The sequence below is a fragment of the Bubalus kerabau genome, chromosome 7 (assembly GCF_029407905.1).
Source record: "Bubalus kerabau isolate K-KA32 ecotype Philippines breed swamp buffalo chromosome 7, PCC_UOA_SB_1v2, whole genome shotgun sequence".
Taxonomy (NCBI): domain Eukaryota; kingdom Metazoa; phylum Chordata; class Mammalia; order Artiodactyla; family Bovidae; genus Bubalus; species Bubalus kerabau.
In genome coordinates, this window is record NC_073630.1 from 71,237,969 (window position 1) to 71,259,811 (window position 21,843).

General features: G+C 39.8%; 1 protein-coding gene across 2 annotated transcripts in view; it reads left to right on the forward strand.

Moving 5' to 3' along the window:
* Positions 1-3,175: 3,175 nt before the first annotated feature.
* The window catches only part of SLAIN2 (SLAIN motif family member 2), a 70,039-nt gene continuing 51,371 nt past the window's right edge, over positions 3,176-21,843 (forward strand). Inside the window, exon 1 of one of the 2 annotated variants that reach the window (XM_055588508.1) lies at positions 3,176-3,855. In XM_055588508.1, the coding sequence (XP_055444483.1) occupies positions 3,467-3,855 (389 nt within the window). In that variant the 5' untranslated portion in view covers positions 3,176-3,466. The remainder of the gene's footprint in view (positions 3,856-21,843) is intronic. The other variant, XM_055588509.1, reaches the window with a different exon arrangement.

Genomic DNA, 21,843 nt, shown 5'->3' on the forward strand with positions numbered 1-21,843 from the left:
GTAGGGAATGGTAAGGATGCTATTTTGTGAGGGTCATAGTAATGAAGATAGTGAACTTAGGTGGTTATATTTGAGCTGAGACCTGAATGAAGGGAGATTAGTAATGTGACAGTGTGGAAGAAGAATTGACCCTGGATAGAGGGAATAGCAAGTGCAAAGTCCCTAAAGTAGAGATCTGCATGGCATGTTTGAAAACATCAGAAAGGCCAGTGTGGTCGGACTAGAGTGATAGAAGGGAAGAATAGGGTACTCAACGAGATACCTGAAGAAGTTGCCAAGTATCCAATCTTACAGGACAAGGAAAGGACCTGAGATTTCTAAGTATATTAAGAATCAAGTAGAGGATCCCCAGCAAAGAAGTGACCTGGTCTGACTTAAACAAAGGATCATCTGGTTATTATGTACATCACAGACTGTAAGCAACAACGTGGAACAACCCATTAAGAGAGAACCACAAGAAAAGATAGCAGCTTGAGCTAGAGCTGTACTAGTGGTGGTGCAAGGAAGTATTCAAACATATTTTGAATATAAGGCCAGAGATTAAGGTCAAGTAGGTGGTGCTATTGGTAAAGAGCCCACGTGCCAATGAGAGATGTGGGTTTGATCCCTGAATCGGGAAGATTCCCTGGAGAAGAAAATGGCAACCCACTCCAGTATTCTTGCCTGGAGAACCCCAGGGACAGAGGAGCCTGGTGGGCTATGGTCCATAGGGTCGCAAAGAGTTGGAGTGATTGAAGCAACTTAGCACACATGTACCATATTTATGGTATAGCTAGAATCTGCCATCCAGTCTTCTGATGACCCATTCATTCCTTCACATTACACCAACTTCTCCTTGCCCCATGAACTTCATAGTGTTATATGAACTATTCTTTGCAAGGAATATATTTAGAATGCTCTTGTTACAGAACCTGGCTGGTTGAGATTTATTTTACAAATCATTAAATGCAAGTGAAAGTGCTCTATGTAAAGCAACCATGATGTTTAACCTTCTGGTGACTAATTCAGATGTGCCAGGGACAACAATGATATTTAGATGTGCATTATACAGGTAATATATACTGCTTCACAGTTACTGTGATGCAAAGACATTCTTTGACTAGGTGTGCATAGCTAGGAAAATATTCTACTTGTTTATAGTTAGCAAACGTTGAAAATACTCAATGCTTTTTTTTTTTTTTTTTGCTATGAATAAACATCTATCTGGTCCTTGACCTGTCAGAATTTACATCCCACATAACTTTCAACAAGCCAAATATTGAATGTCCACTGTGTCAGGCACTTTACTAGACCTGGAAAACTAAAATGAATGGTCCCTTTTCATCAGGTACAAAGACAAAAAGAGTTGAAAGTGACTTAGAAAAAGAAGCAAATTTTTCAAAAGCGCAGATACCTGTTGAAAATTATTGATCAGGTAATGCTGATCAATTTACACGAGTTTGAGCAAGCTTTAAGAGATACTGAAGACAGTGAGGCCTGCCATGCTGCAGTCCATGGGGTCAGAGAGTCAGACATGACTTAGCAACTGAACAACAGCAATGCTACAGTAAACAGAACAACTAGATCTTCTTGGAATTGTCAGGAAAAAGTTTCCTAAATGGGCGAGCAGGAGTTTTAAGAAAAGAATCAGACTTGGCAGGTAGAATATTCAGCATAAGGAAAATACAGCGCAGGAGGACTAAAGGGTGGAAGCAAGTATGACAGGGCATGAGTCCACACCCAGGTGTAGCAGGACTGGGTCATTATTAGCAAAGGGTGGAGGAAGCAATTAGAGGAAAGCTGCAAACACAAACCAGTAGTTCACAACTGAGGTCTCAAGAGCACTGAATGTGATCAGAACAGAGTATGTGTGTGTATCTTAATTCATTTCCGACTCTTTGTGACCCCACAGACTGTAGCCCACCAGGCTCCTCTGTCCACGGGATTCCCGAGCAAGAATACCGGAGTGGATTGTCATTTCCTTCTCCAGGGGATCTCCAGGGATCGAACCCAGGCCGCTTGTGTCTCCAGTATTGGCTGCTGCTGCTGCTGCTAAGTCGCTTCAGTCATGTCCGACTCTGTGCGACCCCAGAGATGGCAGCCCACCAGGCTCCCCGTCCCTGGGATTCTCCAGGCAAGAACACTGGAGTGGGTTGCCATTTCCTTCTCCAATGCGTGAAAGTGAAGTCCCTCAGTCGTGTCCGACTCTAGCGACCCCATGGACTGCAGCCCACCAGGCTCCTCCGTCCACGGGATTTTCCAGGCAAAAGTACTGGAGTAGGGTGCCATTGCCTTCTCCGAGGCAAGCAGATTCTTTACCACTGCGCCACTTGGGACAAATTACAAACGGGTGCCACTGAAGACAAATTTTTAGTTATACTTCTCTCTGCGTTTATCAGTATTCGTCAACATGTTTATTAAGTACTTTCAATACACAACCTTTTAAAGGCAAGACACAATATGGAAAAGTTTTTCAGAAGAAAACAATACAAAGAAGAGATTATGGATCGACTAACAGACAAAGTTGAGAAAGGAGCAGTTTTCTATCCCTGCTTCCATGAGTGTGCTGAAAACAGCAATGAAGTCGGGAAAATTGTTCTAGATAATGCCTTTATCTAATGCATAGTGTCTCTCCGTAGTAATCACTCAACAATTTATGGTTATTCTTTTCTAGACATCTCTTAACCATTTGAGATTTGGCTTTCTCATTTTCAGAAGAAGAAACGGGTCATAGATGGTCTGCGGCTCCTGCCAGACTCGACAATTCCCCATTTCAAGAAGGCATCGACTAAATATTTGCTGAACACACGAAGTAAACTCTTTCCATGGGGCCAGGCTCAGCGCCCACCAGAGAACCCGCTTAGAAGGAGAACAGGATCGGACGCTGGACCCACAGGCGGGTGTTCAACCAACGCCAATTGGTGGGGCTAAGAGTCTCGACTTGCAATCTTAGTCCCACCCGCCGCCTGGTCCACACTCCCCTCGTGCCCCGCCTGCGCCCGGAATCGCTCTTCTCATCCAGCAGAGCAGTGACCCGCCTCCGCCAACGCTCCGAACACGCCCCTTCCGGCTTAAGACCCGCCCCCCACGCGGCCCCGCCCCACCAGCCTCGCCCATGGCCACGCCCCTCCGCAAGATCTGAGCTGGGTTCCTAGCGCTGGTCGGCGGCCGGTCCACCCACGACGCTCTGAGGTCACCCACTGGGCCGGGCTGAGGGGGGTGGAGGGACGGAGGGAAGATGGCTGCCGAGGCCGGATATTGGCGCCGCCTCCCCCAATCCTGGAGCCGGCGCAGATGAGGCGGCTCGGCTGGGTCCGGCGACGCTTGGGAACCGGAGCAGGAGGGACACAGGCGGTGGGGCCTGGCCCTGCTATATGCCGGCGCCTCGGCTAGAGTGAGCGGCGGCGGCGGCGCCTCTTTCCTCCGGCTCTTTGCCTGTCGCTGTGAGTCCGAACGGGTGGCCGGCGGTAGAGGCAGCGGGGCCGGGATGGAGGACGTTAACTCCGACGTGAACGCGGACCAGGAGGTGCGGAAGCTGCAGGAGCTGGTGAAGATGCTGGAGAAGCAGAACGAGCAGCTGAGGAGCCGCTCCGGGGCCGTGCAGGGCGCCGGCTCCTTCGGGCCCGGCAGCCCGGTTCGGGCCGGCGCGTCCACTCCCTCCTCCGGCACGGCGTCTCCTCGGGGCTTCCCTTTGGGCCTCAGCGCCAAATCGGGCAGCGGGGCCGGGTCGGGCCCGAGGCGGACGAGTAGTGAGGAGCTGCGGGACGCCACCTCCTTGCTGGCGGCGGGCGAGGGCGGCTTGCTGGACGAGGTGGAGCCGCTGCGGCCCGACGAACTGGAGCGCCTGTCAGGCTGGGAGGAGGAGGAGGAGAGCTGGTGAGCGCGGGGCTCCGGGCCGGGGCTGGGCGGGGACAGGGGTCCCCCGGTAAGACACCTCGCTTTGTGTAGCGGGGTCCGCTCTCTGACTCGTAGTTTTCTTGCTTTGGCAGCGGTAAGGTCAGCGAGAGTTGGGGGTTCGAGGCTTGCGAGAGGAACAGGGTTTGTAGCTAGTTCTCCTCTGGGTTGGGGGACCCTCTGGGCTTTGGGCCCCGTTGGGGTCTGGGGACTGGCACAGCCTAGGAAGGGCTGCTCGCCGTGGGAGGAGTCGGAGGTGGGAAACTGCTCTGTAGGAAGGGATCTTGCTTTGTGTGAAATCCTGGCTTTCGGATACTGGCCTGGGTATTTTGGGTGTCGGGGAGGGGTTCTGCTTGATGAGGTGTCACCGGTGGCGGGGAGCAGACCAGGGTAATCGAAGTCCGCGCAGTGGTCAGCGTTTTGGACCAGTGGGAGTTGGGTACGTTTCTGGCGGCGATGGGGAGACCGTGTGAATCAGCACTCCCCCTTGGGTAGTGGGGTGAAGCTTGCTTTGTGTGAAGAGGGCAGAGGATGGTGCCGCTTTGTGTAAGAGTCAACGGTGGAACAAGAGCCCTGACTCTCATTTTTTAAACAAAAATTAGGTTTGGCGTTTTCCTAAGCTGTGAAGTGACAGTTTTCCATCTTTCATTTCCATGTCATGCTAGAGGCAGAGAAAAAGAGCCCTGTTTAAAAATGTGAACCGAACTGCATTGTCACAAGCTACTTGATAAAATTGTGACCCACGGCATAATATCACTTCCATATATAGAGAGGACATGAGAGGCAGTTTGCTTCGTGTTTTATGGCAATTGCATAAAAATATCTATGGGAAATTCTTAATTTGTCTTTTTTTTTTAAGTTTTCATCTTTTAGCTAAAGTATCTCTCTGTTCTTTGTTGAAATTGAAACTTCTAACAGTGAAATTGAAATCCTTCATAGACTCGGGTTTTGCAGGGCTGCAGCTTTACTGAATGTCCTGATACAGTTGAGAGCTTTGCTTGGATTCAGGCCCTGGCTCGGCTACTCACAGCTGTACGACCTTGGGCAAGTTACTCTGAGCCTCACTTTCTCCCTCTTATTTGATGAAGAAAATAATAGTTCTTTATTCTATAGCGTTGTGAAGATCATGTGAGATAATCCGTGTATCCTTTTAGCAAGGGTCTGGTATATAAGCTCTCTGAGACACTAGCTGCTATTACTGTTAAGCCAAGTTGTTAATATCAAGAAATATTTAGTGAGTGCTTCCAGGATCTTGTGGGAGATTCTTAAATTTGATCCCTGTTCATTAAGGCAGTTACAGTCTTGTTGGGATAGGGTTGCAAAGAGTCAGACCCGACTTGGCGACTGAACAACAAAATAAGAAATAGGTTGGGAAATACATAGTGAATTGCTCAAAAGATTGATAGGGACCGAAAGTACTGAGAGTGCTGAGAAATTGGGAAGAAAATAATAGTCTAAGGTAGTTGGGAAAACTTTGAGGAGAGGTGGAGCCTGAGGACTGAGGGGCATTTTATGCTCTGACAACTGCTAGAGCAGAGTCAGAGATATTTGTAACTCTCGATTAGAAAGGTTTGAAATACAGAGATACTCTTGAATATATGATGTCAAGCCTTTATTTTACTGCCAGGTGATACCAAATATAATTAGAACTGACTGTGGTAGTGATAGTTTTCATATTAGTGTGAAGTCATGTCCTCACAAAGGAATCCTAGGTATGTATACACTTTAAAAGAAGTGAGAATCATCTAAATACCATCACATGCCTCTTCCAACTGATGATGATAATGATGCTCTTAATAATAACGAGGATTAGCTGCACTCATCCCCCATTTTAGATTATATATTCTTAGAACACATTAACTCCACTTGGAGAGGCTGATTAAGTCTTTTGCAGCTTTGGTTAAGTAAAGCGAGTCTTTTAAAATACTATGCCAGAAGTTTCTTTCGGCCAGTTGGTTCCTGGTTACATGTCTTTATATTATAGATGTCCTACTCTTTTTCTGAAAAGATTTGTGTGAATTAAAAGATGGAAAATCATGTTTAAAGTGTTTTTGGAGTATGTGTATGAAGTATTAAGTTACAAAGGGTGGTGGGTGTTAGTAGCAGTAAGAGGAAGATTTTTAAATCAGTTTTTCTGCTAAGAATGTTTGCTAAAACTAAAAATCTACTTTCTGTAACATACACATTTCTTTCTTTTTCATTTAGGGAAATGTTTTTTTCCCAAATGTATACCACAAAATGCCACTCCTGAAGGTGTTAGTAGATATTGTGTGAAAAAATAATTGTTGGTCTGAGATCAGATATATCTGGGGAAAAGGTTCAACAACAACGAAAAAATTTTCTTTTATGCTGAACTTTTTTGATATGCTAGTATGATGATATGCTAGTATGTGTTGAATATAGTAAAACTCTAAGTGGTGTGGTTTGTCTCCTAAACTCATTTGAGCTCCCAAGGAATTAGTTTCTGTAGAACACACTTAGTAACCAGTATTGTACTTAGTGGAGACGGAACTGGCAAACCACTCAGGTATTCTTTTTTTTTTTTTTTTTTTTAATTGTATTTTATTTTTAAACTTTACATAATTGTATTAGTTTTGCCACACTCAGGTATTCTTGACTGGAGAATCCCATGGATAGAGGAGCCTGGTGGGCTGCAGTCCATGGGGTTGCAAAGAGTTGGGCATGACTGAGTCACACACACACACAAACACTGTACTTTTAGCAGTGACTTTCACTTTTTTTTTTAGACCCATCTTCATGATAAGTACATTTTATACCATAGTTTAGTACACACATGTATGTGAATAATTGAAACAGTTTCACAAAACTATACTTAGTATATATGTTAAAGTGCTAAGATTTTCTGTTTCTTTAGGGTAAAAATGCCAGTTACAATTCACTAAGCTGATTTGGTGACCCGTTAATGGTAATTATTAGTTTGAAAAATGCTCTTATAGAACAACTCAGAAAAATCTAGAGAAGGAAACTTACATTATTGTGTATCCCAGTGTGTCACGCGATGCCAGGCAACGTATGAACAATTTTACAGTTAATTGCATTTAAGTTTTTATCCATTTATGAGGTAGGTATCATTTTCCAGGTAAGGCAACTTAATCACTCTCTAAGCATCAAATAGCAGACAGTAGATGATGGAGTCAGGATTTGAATCCAGGTCTTTATGACATCATAGCTTATGTTGTTCCCACTTTATTTTGCTTTCTCCAAGTATAATTCCTTTTCCACCTGAATAGCCCCTTATAGTATTTGAATACTACCATCATAACCCTACTGACTCCTCCCTACCACACACTGAGCACTCTAATCTCCAGAGTAAAACAACCCCAATTTGTTTCCTTCTTGTTATTTAGCTCCTAAGTCATGTCCGACTCTTTTGCAATCCCATGGACTATAGCCCACCAGTCTTCTCTGTCCATGGGATTCTCTAGGCAAAAATACTGGAGTGGGTTGCCATTTCCTTCTGCAGGGGATCTTTCTGACTCAGGGAGCAAAGCTGCTTCTTCTGCCTGGCAGGTGGATTCTTTACTACTGAGACACCTAGGAAGCCCTTTAATCATTCATAACTTAATGTAATCTCTGATCTTTCAGCCATGGTCACTTTTAATAAATTGTAGTTGTTCCTTGTCATTAAATGTGTTATCCAGAACTGAACTTGGAATTTTAGATGATATTTGACCAGCGTGTGGTGGATATATTTTGCATGAGCTAAATGCTGTTATTTGGAACCAAGTATTTCATTAACAGTTTTGACTTCTGTTACTTATGCTTAATATGAGCCAGTAGTTTCAGTTACACTCTGTATTTTTATACATAGGTTGTTAAACCAAGTCTTCCTAACCCTGGTTTTCTGTAATGATTTTTTTTAGCTTAGATATTAAGTTTTTGTATTTTGTTAGTCTTGATTTAGGCATTTAATATTACCTATTTCTTGCAATTTTTTTTGGTCATTTTCATGGCTTCCCTGGTGGCTCAGACGGTAAAGTGTCTGCCTGCAATGTGGGAGATCCGGGTTCCATCCCTGGTTGGGGAGGATTCCCTGGAGAAGGAAATGGCAACCCACTCCAGTACCCTTGCCTGGAAAATCCCATGGACAGAGGAGCCTGGTATGCTACAGTCCATGGGGTCTCAAAGAGTTGGACAGGACTGAGCGACTTCACTCACTCACTCACTGATACTTCATAGGAATACTTAATGGGTCTTCATTCAGGTTGTTGATGAAAATATTAAAATTATAGAATAAAGGGCTCTGAAGTATGCAGCTCGACTAGACTTCCTCCAGATTAACATCATTAGTCAACATACATTGTGGGTATTCATTAACTGTTAGTACTACTTTTTCTTACCAAGCCTATATGCCGTTTTGCCTGTATGGATATTATGAAAGATTTTGCCAAATGTCTTGCTGTAATTAAGCTATATGGTGCCTACAGAGTTCTTACCTAGAGTTAAGTAAACTTATCAAAATAGAAATTGCAGTTAATTTGGTTTCACTTGTTTATGATGAATCTTCTGGCTTTTACCTTTTCTAACTTTATATTTTGTTTAACATAATTTTGAATTTTGCAAGGAATCAATCTGTCTGGAATTTCTAGACATTGCTTCCTTTTCACTTTAGAAATTCTAGTATTTCCTCTTATTCAGGCTTTTGACCCTTCCATAATATTTTGGATCAACAGCAGTAATTTGGTGATACAATTTCAGTTATTCTCCATTATTTAGAAGAGTAGAGCTAACCTTGTTTCAAGCTGCCTTTCAGCTTACTATCACCTTGACTCAATTTGGACTTCAGTTTCCCTCAATTTAGCCTCCCAACAATTCCAAGTTTGTAGTTCAGTACTGTCATATGCATACACATTGCTTCTGTGCAGCAGATTCCCAGAACCCTCCCATCCTGCATGACTGAAACTTTACACTCACAGAACAGCAACTCCTTACCCCCAGTACTCCCAACTCCTGGCAGGTACTGTTCTATGTACCTTATTTCTGTGAGTTTAGCTACATTAGATGCCTATAAGTGGAATCACGAAGAATTTGTCCCTTTGTGACAAGCTTATTTCACTTAGCATAATTTTCTTAAGGTTCATCCATGTTGTAGCATATGACAGGGCTTCCTTCTGTTTCTAAGGCTGAATAATAGTCCATTCTATGTATATAACACACCTTCTTTATCCATTCATCTTTTGGTGGATGCTTGCATTGCTTCCATTTCTTGGCTGTTGTGAAAAATGCTGCTATGAATGTGGGCCTACAAATAATCTGTGCAAGTCCTTGCTTTCACTTCTTGTGGATTCATAACCAGAAGTGGAGTTTTTTGATCAAATGGTAAATCTATGTTTAATTTTTTGAGGAGCCACTGTATTGTTTTCTACAGCAGCTAAGCCATTCTGCATTCCAACCAGCATTACACAAAGGTTCCAGTTTTTCCACATTCTTACCAATACTTACTCCGATTCATTCTGAGTTTTTAAATTTTTAAATTATTTTTGGCTGTGCTGGGTCTTCATTGCTGCGTGTGGGCTTTCTCGAGTTGTGGTGTGTGGGCTTCTCATTGAGGTGATCTCTCTTGCTGCAGACCACGAGCTCTATGGTGTGTAGGCTTCAGTAGTTGCAACACTTGGGCTCAGTAGTTGCTATTCAACTTAGTTGCCCAACAGCATGTGGGATCTTTGTGGACCAGGGATTGAACCAATGTCCCCTACATTGCAAGGTGAATTCTTAACCACTGGACCACTAGGGGAGCCTTCATTCTGAGTTTTTATATGATGTGAGGTAGGGGTCCGACAATTCATTTTGCATGTGGACATCCAGTTGTCTCTGTACCATTTGTTGAGAAGACTTTTCTGTTCCCATTAAATTGTCACCACATCTTTGTCAAAATTCAGTTGCTTATAAATGTATGGGCTTATTTCTGGACTCTCCATTCTATTCTGTTAATCTATCTGTGACTATCTATTCCAGTACTACACAGCCATAATTACTATAGATTTGAAATTGGAAAGTGTGAGTCCTCTGATTTTGTTTATTTCAAGATTGTTTTGGCTCTTCAGAGACTGTTGTATTTCCATATGAATTTTAGGATCAACTTGTAAATCTCAAAAAAAAAAAACCACCCTGGAATTTTGATAGGGATTATGTTAAATCTGTAGGTAAATTTGGGATTTTAACTATTGAGATCTTAACAATATTGATTTTTAATTTTTTTCAACTTTAAAAATTTTCAGTGTAGAAGAGTTATATTCCTTTTGTTAATTTTATTTTAGTTATTTTATTCTTTTTTGATGTCACTGTAAATGGAATTGTTTTTCTTAATTTCATTTTTGGACTCTTCATTACTGCTGTATAGAAATACAGTTGATTTCTGTGTATTGATGTCATTGTCTCTTGCAATCTTACCAAGCTTGTTTATTAGCTGTGATAGTTTGTTTTTTGGTGTGACTCCATAGGATTTTTTATATATAAAATTATGTCATCTGCTGATAGAGATAATTTTACTTCTTTTTTCCCAGGCTGGATGCCTTTTATTTCATCTTCCGGCCTAAATGCCCTGAAACTAGAACACCCAGTATCATGTTGGGTACAAGCAGTGAAAGAAGACATCCATCATTGTGATTTTCATTGTTCTTTTATTTTTAATAATTGCTAACAATTATTTATTGCATTAACACATGATGGATACTATACTAAGCACTTTATATGCTGTAGTTCATCTTTTTAATAACCCAGTATGGTCATTCTATTATTAATCCCCATTTTAAAGGTGAGGAAATTAAAGCTTAGATTAAATAACTTGCTTATAGTCACTCAAATATATGGACAAACTAGGATTGGAACACAGATACTCTGACTATATTTAAACATTTTCAACCGTTGTGTGTGTGCATACTTAGTCATGTCCAACTCTTTGCGTCCCCATGGACTGTAGTCTGCCAGGCTCCTCTGTCCATGAAATTTTCTAGGCAAGAATACTGGAGTGGTTTTCCATTTCCTCCTCCAGGGGATCTTCTGACCCAGGGATCAAACCCACAGCTCTTGTGTTTCCTGCTTGGCAGGCTGATTCTTGACCACTGTGCCCCTGGGAAGCCTTTACCTAATTCTTGTTATTCTTAATAGATTTGTACTGTTATTCACCTTTAGCTCTATATTCCACCTAATTCGTTTGATCATTTATCTTTTAACAACCTGAGCCCTAGGTACATTTTTTATTTATCTCATGACCTCATTTGGTACTCATTATTCTTGTGCCGAAGTGGCCTTTAGAGCCCCAGGAGTCAGACTGTAGTCCCACCCTTGTCAACTGCATGACCTTGTCAACCACTTACTCTCTGTGCTTGAGACTGTTCATTGTTTGTAGAGTTAATTATTATACCAGCCATATAGAATTAAATATCTGTAAAGCATTTACAAGTTCTTGGTACAAATTAAAAATATAAGTGTTAGCTTTGTCATCATCAGCACCATTTTATTTTAATTCAACTCTGGCCTGTCTTTGCAGTGAACTTGAAAAATTTAAACATGTACAAAAGTAGAATGAACAATGAAACAAACCTTTCAGTTCAGTTCAGTTCAGTCGCTCAGTTGTGTCCGACTCTTTGTGACCCCATGAACTGCAGCATGCCAGGCCTCCTTGCCCATCACCAACTCCCGGAGTTCACTCAGACTCACGTCCATCAAGTCAGTGATGGCATCCAGCCATCTCATCCTCTGTCGTCCCCTTCTCCTGCCCCTGATCCCTCGCAGCATCAGAGTCTTTTCCAATGAGTCAACTCTTAGCATGAGGTGGCCAAAGGACTGGAGTTTCAGCTTTAGCATCATTCCTTCCAAAGAACACCCAGGGCTGATCTCCTTTAGAATGGACTGGTTGGATCTCCTTGGCATATTGAAAAGCAGAGGCGTTATATCATTTAATTACTAAATATTATAGTAGAAGATATGGACTCTTTTTAAACCTAACTACAATACCAGTTTCCTGTCTTTAATATCATCAAATGTGCTCTGAATGTTTTTAGATCATCACTATTACATCTTTTCTTTGTATGGAATTTGTATTAGGTAAATAACATGATTCATATTTTTCTTTGGCCTATTGGCCTATAGTCAGCCCCTGTAATATCATCATTAGTTTTATAATTAGTTAACATTTTTAATTAAATTTAGTTTTAGTGTCTCTCTGCTTTCATTTCTTAGTTGTTCCTTGGCAGGTGGAATCTTCCTGGACCAGGGATTGAACCCGTGTCCTGTGCATTGGCAAGTGGATTCTTATCCACTGTGCCACCAGCGAGGTCCCCTTAAAAGTTTTTGAGATTGGAAATCTAAATTGTTCCTCATATCCTGTTAAATTTGCTTTACTTTAAATCAGTTTTAAGTTTATGAAGGCACTTTCACTCAGACTGCTCGTCAATAAATTTTATTGATAAACTTTCGCCAGCTCAGCGATCGATAGGTATGTAGTTTTTACTTACTGTATTTTTTTTCTCATAGCCCTTCACTTTTGAGAATGGACTTTATTACCTGACCATTTTATGTATGCTTTTTGTAGGAAACTGTCAGTAGAATTTGTAATTTAATATGATGAGCCCAGGTTTATAAAGCAATTTAATTTGTATACTTGCCACTACTTATGATTTGGCAATGGCTCACTGATTAAAATCTTAAAGTTTTATCTTCTGGATTCTTCTGTACCAAGGAGATGTTATTTTAAAGTAACATGGTTTGTGTGTGTTTTAATTGAATCAGAAGTTATACATCAGATGACCATTTTATTCCCTTCTTAACTCTGGTTTCCCGGTGATTCTAACATGACTTTATATTTTCTTTTTTCTTCAATGGAACAAGTTCTTAGAGCCTGTATGTGTGAGCAGCCCAATGTTAGAACAGTTAGAGACATAGTAATGCGTTTTCTTGCTTTCTTAAAAAATTGAATTTGACCAAGAAGGGCCACATGATTGGTAAAATACATTACAGTCATTATTGTTCGAGCATGTTCTTTATACCAAGGCATTTTATGCATGTTAAATCATTTAATCTGTTTTGAATTGTAATTGTATTTATTGTTATCCCCATTTTTTTTTTCAATTAGGGTAAAATATACAAAACAAAAACTTCACCATTTCAGTCACTTCAAAGTGTATAGTTCAGTGGCATATTAAACATTTATGTTGTTGTGAGGTCATCTCTACTATCCTTCTCTAGAACTTTATCTTTACAAATTGAAATTCTGTATAAACAGTAACTCCCCATTCCCCTATTCACCCTGCCTCCAGCCCCTCACCACCACCACCATTCTACAGTCTGTCTATGAGTTTGACTACTCTAGGTACCACATGGAAGTGGAATCATGTAGAATTTATCTTTTAGTGTCTGGTTTATTTCATTTATTGTTGTGTCTTCAAAGTTTATCTTGATCGTATTGATAAGAAGGTGTCATGTTATCTTGTCATCTTACAAGTAAGGAAATTAAACTTGATGTCATTTATAGTTCATTGAAATTTTTACCAAGCCTTAAAACCATGCCTGGTAAATAACATTTTATCTTGATTTGTTTAACCTGTAGATAGATTGATTTTTTTAAGGTTTATTCTGTATAACTCTGGCGATCATTACTAGGACAGTAGGTATACATTGTTGTTGCTCAGTTGTGTCCGACTCTTTGCGAACCCATGGATTGTGGTACTCCAGGCTTCCCTGTCCTTCACCATCTCCCAGAGTTTGCTCAAACTCATGTCTATTGAGTCGGTGATGCCATACGACTCTCTCATCTCCTGTCATCCCCTTTTCCTCCTGCCTTCAGTCTTTCCCAGCATCAGGGTCTTTTTCAATGAGTTGACTCTTCACACTGGGTGGCCAAGGTATATATTAGAGGTAAGCAAATATTTAATTAATAGAAGGAAAATGTTCTAGTAGAGCTGTTCCTAGACAGTATGAACTGCCTTTAAAAAGTGTTGTGAGTAACTTTTAGCAGTAAAAGTTAATTGTCCTGTGGCAAGGGATGTTAGAGGTAAAAGTTGAATTTGATTACTTCTAAGTGTACTTTTAAATTCTATTTCTGTGATTAAAATATTGTAGTCTTTTGGGAACATAAGATACCTTCAAGACAAAGTGCTAAGCTTAAATGTGGGAGAGATCTTTAAGCATCATGGAGTTTTTATAAATCTGTGGCACATTTCTTTGAATATCCTTAGTAATGGCAAATTCTTTTCCTGTTGAGGGTAGGTTTGAGTTTTGAAAACTGTCTAAAGTCATTATTATGCCTAGTGAATAAAAATGGGTTAGGAAGATACTTGAAGCTCTCAGCAGTGTAAGTCCAGTTCACCTTTTTCCTAGATTTACTTGCTGTTAGGAAATTTCATGAACGTTCAGGCCTATTACCTTTTAATGTTTGTTCTGTATAGAGTATCTTCTTTTTCTCTCTGAAATCTAAATTTCCCACTTGGTTTACTTCCTCTTCAATGTTACCTACTACTGTTTATGTTTCTTTTTAGAGCATGTGTAACATCACAACCTCCTCTTTGGTCTGTCTTGTCTAGATTGTGAGCATTTTAAGCAGAGGGAACAGTATCATATTCATCTTTGTGTATCCAAAACAGGCTCTCAGAATCTTGTGAGTTCAGTTATATTAAATTGAATCAATCTGATTGTCAATGATAAATTGAAACTAGGTGAAGCTGGAAATAATGAGACCAAATTTTTTGCATGACTTGCATGACCCCAATGCCAGTTAACAGTAAGGAATTTCACATGTAGTCTGCATAATGGCAATATTAAAACTGTACTCTCCCATGAATTAATTAAAATACTGTCAAGATACAGTGTCATATCAAAAATCAGTTTCAAAATTGTCTCTTTGGTAGGATAAAAGATATACTTTGTTTTATACTTCTTTGTATATTTTATGATTTCTCAGTTTTCTGTTATGAACACAAGTTGCTTTTATAATTAAAAAATCCTAGTGATAAATCCTACTAATTGAAGTCAGTTTCATTAGTCTGTGGTCACATAGAGTAGGGATCATAATACAACGGGATGGATATTTAGGTCACTTCCATGTCTCGGCTGTTGTGAATTGTGCTGCGGTGAACATTGGGGTGCATGTGTCTTTTCAAATTATGGTTTCTCTGAATATATGCCCATAGTATACCCATAGTGGGATTGCTGAATCATGTCGCAGTTCTATATGCAGTTTTTTTAAGGAACCTCCATACTGTTTTCCATAATGTACCAATTTACATTCCCACCCACAGTGTAGGAACGTTCCCTTTTCTCCACACCCTCTCCAGCATTTATTGTTGGTAGATCTTTTGATGATGACCATTCTGACTGGTGTGAGGTTATACCTCATAGTAGTTTTGATTCGCATACCTCTAATAATTAGTGATATTGAGCATCTTTTTGTGTGCTTTTTGGCCATCTGTATGTCTTCTTTGGAGAAATGTCTGTTTAATCTTCTCTTCCCCCCGCCCCTGACCCATTTTTTTGATTGAGTTGTTTGGTTTTGTTTGTTTGTTTTATTGAGGTACATAAGTTGTTTGTATCTTTAGAGGTTAATCCCTTGTTGGTTACTTCATTTGCAAACATTTTCTCCTTTTCTGTGGGTTGTCTTTTTGTTTATGATCTCCTTTGCTGTGCAAAAGCTTTCAAGTTTAATTAGCTCCCATTCGTTTATTTTTATTTTCATTAGGAGGTGGATCAAAAAGATATTACCGTGATCTGTAGTCTGTTTTTGTTGAGGGGAGGGATCCAAACAGCTTAATTTTCCAAGGATACCAGATAAAGAATTCTAAAGCTTGGAGTTCACATTCTGTGAGCCTTCTGGGTCACTGATGTTGCTTGCTCTCCTCAGTCTCATTTTTGGGACTACTTTGCATGCAGATCCCTGTGCCAGACTTCCTGAAGTACCTGGCTGGTGCTGATGCCCAGGTAGCCCAAAAAGACCCCTTTTCTCCCAGATCCCTGCCTTCTTGCCTTCTGTTGGGAGCATATCTATATATCAGTAAATTTGTTTAATTTTGACATGATTAAAAAAATAATTTGGATAGTAAATAGCATTAAATAATGTATTAATGTAAATGCATTGAGTTATATTAATAATAATGTACTCTTCCTAATAATGGTCTTCCCAGATGGCTCAGTGGTAAATAATCCTGCTAATGCAGGAGACGTGGATTCGATCCCTGGGTTGGGAAGATCCCCTAGAGAAGGAAATGGCAACCCACTCCAGTATTCTTGCCTGGAAAATCCCATGGATATAGGAGCCTGGTGTGCTGTGTCCATGGAGGTCACAAAAGAGTCAAATACAATTTAGCAATTAAACAATAAAACAGCAACAAATTCATTATAATAATGACTTGTGCTAGCCAAGGCACTCTGCATGTTGACTCCTGTTATGATAGTGTAGTAACACAAGTGAACTTGTAAAAACATTTAGGTTTTAAGTCTTTCAGTAATACAAGTTCTTATTTTGCATGTTCTGTTTACTCAAAAATCACATCCTCTATGATCTTTCATTTGGGAATCTAATGGAGGATGTGGACACCTTTAGGAACAAACTAGATTATTTAAGAGGAAGACACAAAATGCAAAATATACAGTTTGCTTTAATCTTGGAAAAGGTTCAAATTCTGGAGTAAAATTGCAGTTTCTTGACAATATTAAAGAACTATAGGGAGGAAAATAAAAAGTGATTATATCTTCTTGAAATGTGAAAAATAATAGATAAGCAAGATAATGCAGTACCATGAAGTTTATGGAAATACTTAGAAATAGAGAAATAGTGTTTAGTTAAAATTTAGAGGTTTAGAATTCATGAGGATGAATCAAACCATATCCCACTTCTAACAATTTACTAGAAGGAGATTCCTCCCACGCACAACCCTCCACTACTCCATTCAGGAACTTCTGCTCATCTGTCTGTGAGAGAGTCAGAAAGCACCCAACCGTGTGTGGCTGTTAAGGGTTGTTTTGTTTGAAAAATATGAAGAAGAAGCAAGGGGTAAGCCAGGCTAAGTCCACAAATAACCTGTGAGTCTGATAAGCATGAGGAATGGAATTTAATAGATGCTATCAAGTTAGTGAGGAGGTTTTAAGCATATGCATTTAGTGCCTAATTAGTGCTGTATTTTATAATTATAGAGATTATATTGTATGTCTTTATTAATAACTAGTAGATATAGAAGGAGTAAATTAATAGTTTTAGGATGTGACTATCTTTTGAGTGAACCTGCTAATTTCCCCCCCTAGGAGGAAGATAATGGGTTTTTCATTGACTTGTCATAGTGAAACTCTTGTTTACCATTGGTTATTTTTCGCTTGGGCTGATCTGGAGAGGATTGAAAAAAACAAAATCCTCCCAAAAAAGATGAATCCTAGAAACCTGAATCTGGAGGTTTGGAACTTGATGAATAGGTGCTGTAGGTGTCGATGGTAGTACTGCCTATGACTGAGAGAGCTAACAAGTACTGTGTTGGGTACAATCATTCAGTTTTGTCTTAATTTATCTTTGGATTCCTGTTTAGCTCCATGCCTGGCCAGTGGAAGCTACCACATAAACGTTTGTTTAAATGACTGACTGTGGCTTTACACTAAGCCTTCAAGTGCTTGGAGTTTAACTTGGAAACATGATGAGAATAAAATTTGATTCTCTGTAAAACCAGCAGTGAGAGTTCTTAAAAGAAAAATTTATATGGACTTGAATGTGAGGAAGTGAAAAGTGAAAATCACTCAGTTTTGTCCAACTCTTTGTGACCCCATGATCTATATAGTCCAGGGAATTCTCCATGCCAGAATACTGGAGTGGGATCTTCCCAACCCAGGGATCGAGCCCAAGTCTCCCGCATTGCAGGCAGATTCTTTACCAGCTTCCAACAATGGGTACAGATAGATCAATGGGTATTACTTTCTGAATCAAAAAGTGCGGGGAAAAGAATGAGTGCCTCATCTGAGTAGGATGAAGCAAAGTTCGTTAGGTAACAAGTAAGAAAGTTGGCTTAAAACTCAGCATTCAGAAAACTGAGATCATGGCATCCAGTCTCATCACTTCATGGCGGATAGATGGGGAAACAATGGAAACAGGGAGAGACTTTATTTTTGGGGGCTCCAAAAATCACTGCAGGTGGTGACTGCAGCTATGAAATTAAAAGATGCTTGCTTCTTGGAAGAAAAGCTGTGACCAACCTAGACAACATATTAAAAAGCAGAGACATTACTTTACCAACAAAGCTCTGTCTAGGCAAAGGTATGGTTTTTCCAGTAGTCATGTATGGATGTGAGAGTTGGACTATAAAGAAAGTTGAGTGCCGAAGAATTGATGCTTTTGAACTATGATGTTGGAGAAGACTCTTGAGAGTCCCTTGGACTGCAAGGAGATCCAACCAGTCAATCCTGAAGGAAATCAGTCCTGAATATTCATTGGAAGGACTGATGCTGAAGCTGAAACTCCAATACTTTGGCCACCTGATAAGAAGAACCGATTCATTGGAAAAGACCCTGATGCTGGGAAGGATTGAGGGCAGGAGGAGAAGGGGACATCAGAGGATGAGATGGTTGGATGGCATCACTGACACGATGGACATGAGTTTGAGTAGGCTCCAGGAGTTGGTGATGGACAGGGAAGCCTGGTGTGCTGTAGTCCATGGGATCACAGAGAGTCAGACACGACTGAGAGACTGAACTGAACTGAAGAAAGTTGAATCATTGAATTGGAGACCATACTGTGGATGATCTCTGAAATCTAGGAGGAGGTTTTTGAGTGTTGGAATATCCTTAACAAAATGGTGTTTTGAAAAGAATAATGTGGCAGTGGTATGTGGGTGGGAACAGGAGATGTAGGTATCTTTGTGTGCTAGAAAACCAAGTCTGATCTTTACCCACCTCTCAGGTCCAGAAACACATAGCAAAACTGGAATCCAAATCAAAGTACTGAGTCCATGATGATGGTCTTTCCATTTCATCCCAACCACTTAAAATTGATTGCAAAAAAAAACAGTCATATCAAGCTAAATGATTCAAGATCAGATTTGTTTCATTCCTCTTATAAAATATTTGTGTGCTTAGTTGCTCAGTCGTGTTCGACTCCTTGCAGCCCCACGGACTGTAGCCTGCCAGACTCCTCTGTCCATGGGGATTCTCCAAGCATGAATACTGAAGTGGGTTGCCATGCCCCCCTCCTGAGGATCTTCCCAACCCAGGGATCAAATCCAGGTCTCCTGCATTGCAGGCAGATTCTTTACTGTCTGAACCACCAGGGAAGCCCTATAAAAGTAATATCAAAATGATATTTTTAAGCAGTGTAGATATTTTATATCTACATAGCTTATAAGAAAGTTAATTTATATTGCTTAAAAATAGCATTTTGATCTTAATTTCTTATATGAGAGAATTGATACTTTGGGCCACATACTTCTTTGTTGTGAGGGCTGTCCTGTGTATTGTATGATGTCTAGCAACACCCCTGGCCAGGCAGAAATGTCATACTTTGCCAGATGTTTCCTGGTGGCAAAATCACCCCAAGTATTACACTAAAGCATACTTACATTGTCTACTTAATCAGAAATATTTAGTGCTGTATTGCAGGAATAAGTATCTGATTTAGTAACTTTGCTTCATACACATTTCTAAGTCATAAAATAGTAATATTCTGAACATTAGGAAAAACTACTGTGTGCCAGGCAGTTATCTTTGGGAATAAGAGTGGACCATAAGAGATGACACGAATATTTCTGGCCCTGAGATGCTTGGAGTTGTATATGACAGAGAGTTAAATATATATAACTTTTATGTATATATACAACTGCAGGCTTGAACAGTAGAGGACTAGATTGGGTTTTCTCTCCAGGACATTGTTAAATACTTTCCCCCAATCCCCCTAAAATGTATTTTATGCATTCTAACCATCTCGGTATACAGTACACTCTAATAATAAGGAACCCTCACATACTCATTCCTATCTTTCTATATCTATCTTTTCAAAAGAAAAAGAGAAGAGAATGTCTGGACTGGCCTTAATGTTAACTTTAGTTCTAAAAGCAGAGTATAATGTATTACTTACTCTTCCTGCTCTGTCATGTAACATAAAGATATTAGCACTGTAATTACCTAATGTTTTAGGCTAGCGTATTGTTGAGGTTAAATTCTTACATTTGAATATATGTTTATCTTAATATATGTATTTTGATTTCTTCTATTCCTATTTGATTCGTGTTTTCACAAAGTGGACAAAATATTCTAATTTTACAATAATTCAAAAATCTAATTTCAGAACCTGTAGGAATACTGCAAATAGGAGATTCTCTGAGAAGACAGTTTGGTGTTTATTGTGTTGATAAATCTTTGTTACCAGTGTTTAGTAAATTCTAACTTGCTGCTTTCACATCTTTTCTCAGATATTTTTGCAGAAACCTTTTCAACACTAAGAAAAATATATATTAATTTTAAAAACCTAAGCTTGGTTGACAAACCATTAAAATTCAGTATACATTATTATTGGGCTTACCTGGTGGCTTAGATGGTAAAGAATCTGCCTGCAATGCAGGAGACATGGGTTCAATCCCTGGGTTGGGAAGATCCCCTGGAGAAGGGAATGGCAACCCACTCCAGTATTCTTGCCTGGAGAATCCCATGGACAGAGGAGCCTGGTGGGCTACAGTCCATGGCATTGCAAAGAGTTGGACATGACTGAGCAACAGACACACACACACATACATTATTATTATTTAGGACTTGAAGAACATATCGGTTGCTAAAAGTTAACTTTTTAGCTGTAAGAACCATGGTTTCTTAAACAGCGCTGTTGACAAGCAAAATACTCTTAAGAGAATCAATATGAACCACACACACATTTCATGAAATATATAGATGTGATACATGGTTTTGCTATAATTTGCAGCATCTCATATAGTTTGAGACTTCAGTCTTCCTGATGTCTTTTCTCAAAAAACAACTCATTTTCTGATTGCTACACTCCCAGTTGATCTCATTGTTACTATTGTTTTCCAGCAGTACATGATTATGCCTCAACACTAGATGTTTGCCTTTTTAAAGAAGTAATTTCCAGCCTCAGTTTTGTGGCATCCCAAGGAATATCAAAATTGTTTTTATTATCTTAAAATTAAAAAACCCACACCATACCAAAATGAGAATCAAGAGACTCATGAAATGAAAATGGAAGCATAGCATGTCACTGTCCAGAAGTTTGAGATTTACTACTTTAAAACTTTTCTTCAGTCTCTTCTACTTGCTCTGCCATTTTTTGATTCAGCATGTTGTGTTTTGCTGACATACTAGCAATTTATATCTGTATTCTACCCTGCAGCTAATGTCATTTGGGGGCTTGTAAACTGTTCTAAGACTTTATTAATGAATTTGCCTTGCAAATAATTACCAGTGTTATTTACTAAAATTTCAAAAAGACTTTCATTCATATAAACTGAAGATATTTTTCTTCAATTGCATAATTACAAATAAACTAAAGATACTTTCTTCAGTTGCATTGTGATTTTTTTCCTTGTAATAGTAGGATCAATTACAGCGTTATATTTTGTGGTTCATAGGGCTTAGAAGAAAGCAGGGAACAGCAGAAGGCCATTAGGATGATTATTATATTGATGTCTTTACAAGTATCTTTTGCATTTTTTAAAGTAATGGTATTAGTTGGAAAAATATGATAGTTAAGAGCAATTGTTCTCAAGCAATCATGATTTTGCCACTTAACAGCTATGTCACCTTGGGCAAGTCATTTATCTCACTATGCTTCAGTGACCTCATTTATAAAACAGGGATTATAATAGTACCTGTCTCATAAGAGCTGTGCTTTCGGGGTGGCTTGGTGGTAAAGAATTCGCCTGCCATTGCAGGATATGTGAATTCAGTCCCTGGGTTGGGAAGATCCCCTGAAGAAGAAAATGGCAACCCACTTCAGTATTCTTGCCTGGGAAATCCCTTGGACAGAGGAGCCTAGCGGGC